The sequence below is a fragment of the Cyrtonyx montezumae genome, unplaced genomic scaffold (assembly GCF_038088225.1).
Source record: "Cyrtonyx montezumae isolate F1298 unplaced genomic scaffold, pur_monq_1.0 scaffold_73, whole genome shotgun sequence".
Taxonomy (NCBI): domain Eukaryota; kingdom Metazoa; phylum Chordata; class Aves; order Galliformes; family Odontophoridae; genus Cyrtonyx; species Cyrtonyx montezumae.
In genome coordinates this window covers 361,657-372,177 of record NW_027072082.1, presented here as the reverse complement: position 1 = coordinate 372,177, position 10,521 = coordinate 361,657, and the positions used below count along the sequence as shown (strand labels likewise).

Sequence of the window (10,521 nt, the reverse complement as noted above, 5' to 3'; positions counted from 1 at the left end):
AAATGGGGGGGGCCCTAAAATATTGGGGGGGGTGACCCTAAAATATGGGGGGGGGGTGACCCTAAAATGGGGGGTGACCCTAAAATATGGGGGGGGTTGATCCTAAAATATTGGGGGGGTGACCCTAAAATATGGGGGGGGGTGACCCTAAAATATTGGGGGGTTGACCCTAAAATATGGGGGGGGGGCTGTTCCTAAAAATGAGGGGGGGGGCGGGGTTGACCTCTCCTGCCCTCCCTATCGTGGCCCCCCCTCCCCCCCCCCCCGATATCAGGATAGGGGAAACCCCCCACAATTGGGGTTTGGAGCCCCACTATGGGGTCAAGAGGGAGAAATGGGGGGGGGGGGGGGCCCTCCCTTATGGTGACCCCCCCCCCCCCCAGGACCCCCGCCTGCACGGCCGCACAGTGTGCGCTTTCTGGGACCCCACGGCGCAGTTGTGGGGCACTGTGGGGTGTGAGCAGAGCAGCGTGGCCCCCCCGGACCCCCCCGGCACCGTGTGTACCTGCAGCCACCTCACCAGCTTCGTCGTGCTGCTCGCCTTCTACGAGCCCGAGGTGTGGGGCTGGGGGGGGGCGGGGGGGGGCAGACCCCATAAACAACCCCCCCTTCCCCCCCCCCGCCCCCCCACACAGCCCGGGACCCTATGAACACTGTGGGATCCCATAGCCCCCCCCCCACCCCCCTGTAACACCCCCAAAAACCCATAGCCCCCCCCCCAGGACCCTATAACCACCCTGGGACTCCATACCCCCCCCCATAACAGCCCCAGGACCCCATAGCCCCCCCCAGGATCCCTTAGCCCCCCCAGGACCCTATAGCCCCCCCCACCCCCCCCAGGACCCTATAACACCCCCAGGACCCCATAGACCCCCCAGGACCCTATAACACCCCCAGGATCCTATAGCCCCCTGCCCCAGGACCCTATAGCCCCCCTCCAGGACCCTATACCCCCCCAGGATCCCTTAGCCCCCCCCCCAGGACCCTATAGCCCCCCCCCAGGACCCTATAACACCCCCAGGACCCCATAGACCCCCCAGGACCCTATAACACCCCCAGGATCCTATAGCCCCCTGCCCCAGGACCCTATAGCCCCCCTCCAGGACCCTATACCCCCCCCAGGATCCCTTAGCCCCCCCCCCAGGACCCTATAACACCCCCAGGACCCCATGAACCTCCCCACCCCCCAGGACCCTATAACAAACCCAGGACCCCATAGCCCCCCCCTGGGACCCCTAAATCCCACCCATGGACCCCCAGCCCCCCACAATGCGACCCCCAAATCTCACCTGGAACCCCCAAATCCCCCTCTGTGACCCCAAAATCCCATCTGGGACCCCCAAATCCCAGCTCAGGACCCCGAGCCCCACTCTGGGACCCCAAAATCCCCCTCTGTGACCCCCAAATCCCGCCTGGGACCCCCAAGTCCCACCTCGGGACCCCGAGCCCCACTCTGGGACCCCAAAATCCCCCTCTGGGACCCCCAAATCCCACCTGGACCCCCAAATCCCACCCAGGACCCCAAATCCCACCCAGGACCCCAAATCCCCCTCTGTGACCCCCAAATCCCACCCAGGACCCCAAATCCCCCTCTGTGACCCCCAAATCCCACCCAGGACCCCCAAATCCCCCTCTGTGACCTCCAAATCCCACCTGGGACCTCTGCAGTCCCTGTGCCCCACCCCAAATCACCCCCCAATCCCCCTCCCCCAACTTCCCCCCCCCAAATCACCCCTCCCCCCCCCTCCCATCAGGAGAACTGGGCTCTGGACGTGGTGACCAAAGCGGGGCTGGCGGTGTCGGTGGTGAGTTTGGCGTTGGCCGTGGTGACGTTCGTCGTGTGCCGCGTGCCCAAGGGGCTGCGCCGCGTGCTCCACCTCCACCTGAGCCTTGCACTACTGCTGGCACACGCCACCTTCCTGCTGGGCATCGAGAGCACCAGCAACCCGGTGAGGAACGGGCGGGGGAGGGGCAGGGGGGGCTTGCACGGGGCTGGCGGGGGAGGGGAGGGCTGTATAGGCTCTTGTGCAAGGGCGTGCAAGGGTTGGTGGGCATCAGGATGATTGTGAGGTAAAGAAGGGGCACTGGGGAAGGATGCTGAGGGGCTTGCACGGGGCTGGCGGGGGAGGGGAGGGCTGTAGGGGCTCTTGTGCAAGGGCGTGCAAAGGTCTGAAAAGGGCTGGTGGGCACCAGAGTGCACTAGTGATAAAGATGGGGCAGTGGAAAGGATTGGGGAGCAGGTTGCACGGACTGGCTGTGCACAAGAGAGTGCGGGGGTCTCTCGTGCAAAGGCGTGCGAGGGCTGGTGTGCACCGGAGTGGCTTAGAGAGGGAGCACTGTGAAAGGATCACGGCACGGTGTAGGTTCTCTTGTGCAAGAGTGCACAAGTGAGCACCCAGATGGGTTAGAATTAGGGCGCTGAGAAGCTCACGAGGGTCTGGTGGTGCACAAGAGGGTGCACGGTGCTCTTGTGCAACGTCTCTTGTGCACCTGAGCGTGTTAGAGAAGGAGCCCTGGGGAGGCGTGCAAGCGTGCGTGACAAACATCTGACACCAGGGGAGCACGGGGGAAAAGTGAGGGGCCCCTTGCACGCGACTGGTGGCACACACGAACCCAGGGGCATCCCTCGTGCAAAAGCATGCAAGGGCGTGCAAAGCCCACCCCGTGCGGCCCTCACACCCATCGAGCACCGAACCCACGGCGGCCCCTTGCACGTGGCCAGCGCTCACCATCGCGGCGCGGCCCGCCCTCGTGCAAATCCGTGCAAGCCGCGCTCCTCCTCGTGCAGACGGCGTGCGCGGTGGTGGCGGGGCTGTTGCACTTCTCCTTCCTGGCGGCGTTCACGTGGATGTGCCTCGAGGGGCTGCACCTCTACGTGCTCGTGGTGCGCGTGTTCGAGCCGGCGTGGCTGCGCGTGTGGCACGCGCTTGTGAGCGGCTACGGCGTGCCCGCCCTCCTCGTGCTCTGCTCCGCCGTCGCCTTCCCCGGGGGATACGGCACCACGCAGTAGTGAGTGCACGACTGGGGGGGGGGCTTTGCACGCGTGCGCTTGCGCAGCTGGGGGGGTTGCACGCGTGGGTGAGCAGTGGGGGGGGAGGAGGGGGTTGGGGGGCGGCTCTCGTGCAAAGGGGGGGGGGGGGGTCCTCCCAGTTCATACTGGGGGCTCCCAATCCCTCCCAGTTCCCTCCCAGTCCCCCCCATTCCATCCAGTTCCTTACCAGTCCATCCCAGTCCCTCCCAGTCCCCCCCAGTCCCTCCCAATTCCCCCCCTGTCCCTCCCAGTCCCCCCCCAGTCCCTCCCAGTCCCCCTAGTCCATCCCAGTCCCTCCCAGTCCCTCCCAGTTCCCTCCCAGTCCCCCCCAGTCCCTCCCAGTCCCCCCCAGTCCCCCCCCAGTCCCTCCCAGTTCCCCCAGTCCCCCCAGTCCATCCCAGTCCATCCCAGTCCCTCCCAGTCCCTCCCAGTTCCCTCCCAGTTCCCTCCCAGTCCCCCCCAGTTTCTCCCACTCCCCCCAGTCCCTCCCAGTTCCCTCCCAGTTCCATCCCAGTTCCATCCCAGTCCCTCCCAGTTCCCCCCCAGTCCCTCCCAGTCCCTCCCAGTCCCCCCCAGTCCCTCCCAGTCCCTCCCAGTGCTCCCAGTTTCCCCTCCCCCAGCTGCTGGCTGTCCCTGGATCGAGGTTTCCGCTGGAGCTTCCAGGGCCCCGTGTGCCTCGTGGTGGCGGTGAGACGCTGCCCCTCCCCCACGTGTCCCCCCTTCCCCCCCCCCCACGTCCCCTCGTGTCACCATATATCCCCATACATCCCTATATGTCCCCATCTGCCCCCATACGCCCCTATATGTCCCTATACATCCCTATATGTCCCTATACATCCCTGCCCTGCCCCTATACATCCCTATCTGTCCTTATCTGTCCCTATATGTCCCTATCTGTCCCTATACGTCCCTGTCTGTCCTTATCTGTCCCTATACATCCCTATATGTCCCTATACACCCCTGTACATCCCTGCTCTGCCCCTATACATCCCTATCTGTCCCTATATGTCCCTATCTGTCCCTATACATCCCTATCTGTCCCTATACACCCCTATAATCTGTCCCTATACGCCCCTATATGTCCATATATGCTCTTATGCATCCCTGTACGCCCCTATTCGTCTCTACACACTCTTATACATCCCTATACGTCCCTATAAGTCTCTATCTGTCCCTATACGTCCCTATACATCCCTGTATGGCCCTATAATCTCTCTGTACATCCCTATATGTCCCTATACACCCCTCTAATCCGTCCCTATCCATCCCTATAGTCCCTATATGTCCCTATACATCCCTATATGTCCATATATGCCCTGTACACCCCTATACACTCCTATACATCCCCATATTCCCCTATAATCTGTCCCTATACATCCCTATATGCCCCTATATGTCCCTACATGCCCCTATCATCCCTATATGTTCCTATGTCCCTATATGCCCCTATAATCTGTCCCTATATGTCCCTGCCTGTCCCTATATGTCCCTATATGTCCTTATCTGTCCCTATCTGTCCCTATATGTCCCTGCCTGTCCCTATATGCCCCTATATGTCCTTATCTGTCCCTATATGTCCCTATACATCCCTATCTGTCCCTATCTGTCCCTATATGTCCCCATATGTCCCTGCCTGTCCCTATCTGTCCCTATATATCCCTTCCTGTCCCTATATGTCCCTATACGTCCCTGCCTGTCCCTATATGCCCCTATATGTCCCTATATGCCCCTATCTGTCCCTATATGTCCCTATGCGTTCCTATCTGTCCCTATATGTCCCTATACGTCCCTATCTGTCCCTATATGTCCCTATCTGTCCCTATATGTCCCCATATGTCCCTATCTGTCCCTATATGTCCCTATACGTCCCTGCCTGTCCCTATCTGTCCCTATATGTCCCCATATGTCCCCATACGTCCCCATACGTCCCCATACATCCCCATATGTCCCCATACGTCCCCATATGTCCCCATACGTCCGCAGGTGAACGCAGTGGTTCTGACCGTCACCGTTTGGAAATTGGTGCAGAAATTCGACGACGTCAATCCCGACATCGGGCACCTCCGCAAAGTCAGGTGGGGGGGGGCACGGGGGGCACATGGGGGGCACGGGGGGATGTATGGGGACCTGTGGGGACATGTGGGGACACACAGGGTTATATGGGAACCTATGGGGACCTATGGGGATATATGGGGACATATGGGGTCACGTGGGGACCTATGGGGACATATGGGGCTATATGGGGACCTATGGGGTCACGTGGGGATCTATGGGGACATATGGGGACCTATAGGGTCATGTGGGGATCTATGGGGACATATGGGGCTATATGGGGCATATAGGGGCATATAGGGACATATAGGGACACAGGATGAGACATGGGGGACCTATGGGGTCACATGGGGACCTATGGGGACATATGGGGCTATATGGGGACCTATGGGGTCACGTGGGGATCTATGGGGACATATGGGGTCACATAGGGACATATGGGGACCTATGGGGTCATGTGGGGACTATGGGGACATATGGGGTTGTATGAGGACCTATAGGGGCATATAGGGACATATAGGGACATATAGGGACACCGGATGTGACATGGGACACACACACAGAGACAGAATGGGACTCAATGGAACAGTATTGGGGGGGGGGGAGGGGCAGCGCAGGAAGCCGCGTTGCACACACACACACACACACACACACGTGTCCTCGCACACGCGTGTGCGCACGCAGGGTGCTGGCGGGGACGTGCGTGGCACAGCTGTGCCTGCTGGGCACCGGGTGGGCGCTGGGACTGCCGCAGCCCCGGGGGGGGGCCGCCCCCCCCCGCCCTCGCCTTCCTCTTCTGCGCCGTCAACGCCGCTCAGGGGCTCTTCATCCTCATCTGCCACTGCCTGGCGCACCCCCAGGTGGGGGCTCACCCCATTTAACCCAACTCCCCCCCCCCCACCCCAAAAATCCCATATCCCCCCCCCCAGAATCCCATAACCCCCCCCAGAATCTCCTACACCACCTGGAAACCCCAACCCCCCCCAAATCTCATACCCCCCCAGGGAACCCCAACCCCCCCCCCAAAATCCCATAACCCCCCCCCAAATCTCATCCCCCCCCCAGAAACCTCATAACCCCCTCAGAATCCCATAACCCCCCACCCCAGATCTCATATCCCCCTGGGAACGCCAACCCACCCCCCAAACCCCATAACCCCCCCCCAGAATCTCATAACTCCCTTTGGGAACCCCATATCCCCGCCCAAAAATCCAAAAAGCCCCCCCCCAAATCTCATCCCCCCCCGGGGAACCCCAACCTACCCCCCAAAACCCCATAACCCCCCCCCAAATCTCATCCCCCCCCCAGAATCCCATAACCCCCCCCAAATCTCATAACTCCCCTTGGGAACCCCATATCCCCCCCCCAGAATCCCAAAAGCCCCCCCCCAAATCTCATACCCCCCCCCGGGAACCCCAACCCCACCCCAAAACCCCATAACCCCCCCCCAGGAAACTCATAACCCCCCAGAATCCCATAACCCCCCCCCCGAAATCCCAAAAGCCCCCCTCCAAATCTCATCCCCACCCGGAACCCCAGCCCCCCCCCAAAACCCCATAACCCCCGCCCCCAAATCTCATCCCCCCCCCAGAATCCCATAACCCCCCCCGCAAATCTCACCCCCCCCATCCAGACCCTCATAACCCCCCCCCAAATCCCACATCCCCCCCCCCAAATCCCACCCCCCACCCCAGTACCCCATAACCCCCCCTCCCCCCCCCGTAACCCCCCCTCGTGCAAGAGTGTGTGTGCAAGGAGCCCTCGTGCACAAGGGACTCATGCAAGTAGTTGTGCAAGGGGCTGTCACACAACGATCCCTTGCACGAGGATCCTTGTGCAAGGAGCTGCAGTGCAAATTGTTGTCGTGCAAGCAGTTGTGCATGGAGATCTCACACAATGATCCCTTGCACGAGGATCCTTGTGCAAGGAGCCGTCGTGCAAATTGTTGTCGTGCAAGCAGTTGTGTGTGAAGCAGTCACACAATGATCCCTTGCACGAGGATCCTCGTGCCGAGGCTTGTTTGAGGTCGTGCAAATTCTTGTGCTGTTCACGTGCAAGGGACACTAGTGCATTGAGTCCTCGTGCAAAGGCTCAAATCGGAGCTTGTGTGAGAGCTCCTTGTGCAAGGGGTCATCGTGCAAGGGCACGTGTGCACTTTGTAGTGCACCCGTTGTTGCACTACAGCGTGGCTGCTCTTGTGCAAGGATCCCCGTGCAAGCAAGCGTTGCACGACTGCTCTTGTGCACTGACTCTTCGTGCTGTTGGATCTTAGATCCTTGCACAAATTGTTCTCGTGCAAGGGGTAGTGCAAAAGAGCCTAGAGCGAAGGATCCTCATGCAAGCAACCACTGCACAAGTGCTCTCGTGCAACAGATCCTTGTGCACACAACCATTTCACAACGGTTCTCGTGCAACGGATCCCCGTGCAAACACACCCCTCGTGCAAGGGATCCCCGTGCAAAGGACCCACGGCGGCAAGCCGGCTCTCGTGCAGCCGCCCCTTGCACGACGGCCCTCGTGCAACGCCGTGTTGCACACGCAGGTGCGAGACGCGTACCGCCGCTGCTTGTGCCCCGGCTCCTTGTACACCGAGTTCACCAGCAGTGCCACCAGTGCCACCAGTACACGGGTGAGCCCCTCCCAGTGCCGTACTGGGATCACGAGGACCCCCTCCCCCCCCCCTCGTGTGACACCGTTCTCCACACACAGGTGCACCATCAGCGCTCGTGAGCACACGCCACGGCCTTCCCAGTGCTCCCAGTACATCCCAGTTCCCCCCCACTTCATCTCCCAGTGCTCCCAGTTCCCCCACCAGTGCTCCCAGTTCCCTCCCAGTTCCCTCCCAGTGCTCCCAGTTCCCTCCCAGTTCCCTCCCAGTGCTCCCAGTTCCCTCCCAGTACTCCCAGTTCCCCCCCACTTCATCTCCCAGTGCTCCCAGTTCCCCCCCCCAGTGCTCCCAGTTCCTCCCAGTTCCCCCTCCCAGTGCTCCCAGTTCCTCCCAGTTCCCCCTCCCAGTGCTCCCAGTTTCCCCTCCCAGTGCTCCCAGATCCCTCCCAGTTCCCCCCCACTTCATCTCCCAGTGCTCCCAGTTCCCCCCCCAGTGCTCCCAGTTCCCCCCCACTTCATCTCCCAGTGCTCCCAGTACCCCCCAGTGCCCCCAGTTCCCCCTCCCAGTGCTCCCAGTTCCCCCCCACTTCATCTCCCAGTGCTCCCAGTTCCACTTCCAGTGCTCCCAGTTCCCCCCCCCCAGTGCTCCCAGTTCCCCCCCACTTCATCTCCCAGTGCCCCCAGTTCCCCCTCCCAGTGCTTCCAGTTCCCCCGCACTTCATCTCCCAGTGCCCCCAGTTCCCCCTCCCAGTGCTCCCAGTTCCCTCCCACTTTATCTCCCAGTGCTCCCAGTACCCCCCCAGTTCCCCGTTGCAGTGTTTTTTGCATTAAAGACATTGACATAAAGAGTGCGGACATTGGGGGGGGGAATCCCAGTGCTCCCAGTTCCCCCTCCCAGTGCTCCCAGTTCCCTCCCAGTGCTCCCAGTTTCCCCCCCCCAGTGCTCCCAGTTCCCTCCCAGTGCTCCCAGTTCCCGCCCAGTGCTCCCAGTTCCCCCCCCAGTGCTCCCAGTTCCCAGTGCTCCCAGTTCCCTCCCAGTGCTCCCAGTTCCCGCCCAGTGCTCCCAGTTCCCCCCCCAGTGCTCCCAGTTCCCAGTGCTCCCAGTTCCCTCCCAGTGCTCCCAGTTCCCTCCCCCCAGTGCTCCCAGTTCCCTCCCACTGCTCCCAGTTCCCGCCCAGTGCTCCCAGTTCCCCCCCCCAGTGCTCCCAGTTCCCAGTGCTCCCAGTTCCCCTCCCAGTGCTCCCAGTTCCCCCCCCACTTCGCTCCCAGTTCCCTCCCAGTGCTCCCAGTTCCATCCCAGTGCACCGTGGGGACATCACTGTGACGCTGTGGGGCACACGGACCCCCTTCAAAGGACAGCACCACTCCCCCCCCCACCCCCCAAAATGAGATCCCCGGACCCCTCCCCCACCCAAAAAGGCCCCCCCAGAACCCCCCCCCCCCCATACAAAGTAACCCAGGACCCCCCTCCGTGTCGAGTTCCCCCCCAAAAGGATCTCAGGGACCCCCAAAATGTGCCCCCCCCCCCCCCATTTACAACCCAGGTTTCTCCCCCCCCCCCAAAAAAAAAAATGAGTGTGGGGGGGGCACCAGAATGAGAATTTTAGGGTTTTTTTTTGCTCTCAAAACCAAACTGTGCCCCCCCCCCCCCCGTGCACGGTCCTCGTGCAAGGCCTTGTGAGCGACCCCCCCCTCGTGGAAAGTCATCGTGCAAGGTCCTTGCACAAGCAGTGTCCTCGTGCACACTCACGAACGGTCCTCGTGTAAGGTCCCCGTGCAAGGAGCAGCCTTGTGCAAGGACCTCGTGCAAGGCGTTTCCTTGTGCAAGGTTCATGTGCACGTGGGGTCGTTGCACGAGGATGGTGTGCACTGTTTGTCCTCCGCATGGTGCATCCTCGTGCGAGGTCCTCGTGGAAGACACGGTGAATCCTTGTGCAAGGGCAGTGTGCAGGGCTCTCCTTGCCAGGTCCTCGTGCAAAAACCTCGTGCAAGGCCCTCACAATCCTTAACGGGTCTCAATGTGAGGGTCTGGTGCAAGGCTCTTGTGCAAAGCCCGGGTGTGAGGCGCTCGTGCAAAGCTCATCCTTGTGGGAGGATCTCCTGGGAGGGCTTCGTGTGAGTCCTTGTGCAAGACGAAGCCAAGCTCCTCGTGCAAGGTCCTCGTGCAAAGCTTGAGGTTTTAATCCATGGGATCTCTCAATATGATGCTCGTGGTCCTTGTGCACGATCCTAGTGCAAAGCTCTTCTGTGAGCTGCAAAGCCTCGTGCAAGATCTTTGTGCACTACTTCCATATGAAAGAACCACACACATTGCACAAGATGCGTGTGCAAGGCTCATCCTCACACAAGACCAACGCCCGAGACTCTTATGCAAGGTCCTCGTGCAAGGCCCTCTCACCATCGACATCCTTACACAACGCCATCACACATCCTCGTGCAAAGCCTGTCCTCACACAATACCCTTGCACGCTGCTTTCCTCGTGAAACACCTTCACACAACACCATTGCACAAGGCCCTCGTGCTCTGAAAACAGCCACATCCTTACACAACGCCATCACTCATCCTCGTGCAAAGCCTGTCCTCGCACAACACTTTCACACACTTCTTCCTCACGAAACACAATGCCATTGCACAAGACCGTCATGCAAGGCCGACCCTTGTGCAAGGCCGACCCTCGTGCAAGGCCGACCCTCGTGCAAGGCCCACCCCTCCATCGAGCCACATCCTCACCCCCCCACCCCCGCTCCTCGTGCAACAACACCTCTCACACCAAATCCTCGTGCAACCCACCGCACCATTTGCACGAGGACTTTTTTTTGGGGGGGGGGGC

The 10,521-nt window shown here is 60.8% G+C and overlaps 1 protein-coding gene across 1 annotated transcript; it reads left to right on the top strand.

Annotated features, from left to right (window-relative positions):
* Window positions 1-308: 308 nt before the first annotated feature.
* Window positions 309-8,535, top strand: LOC136058210 (adhesion G protein-coupled receptor E5-like; the record flags this gene model as incomplete). Its single annotated transcript, XM_065751499.1, has 10 exons — window positions 309-557; window positions 1,755-1,949; window positions 2,789-3,009; window positions 3,652-3,718; window positions 5,015-5,106; window positions 5,768-5,943; window positions 7,626-7,712; window positions 7,793-7,834; window positions 8,076-8,224; window positions 8,524-8,535. Coding segments are annotated over 10 exons (1,290 nt in total), but the record flags the coding sequence as incomplete, so codon positions are not given.
* Window positions 8,536-10,521: the final 1,986 nt, after the last annotated feature.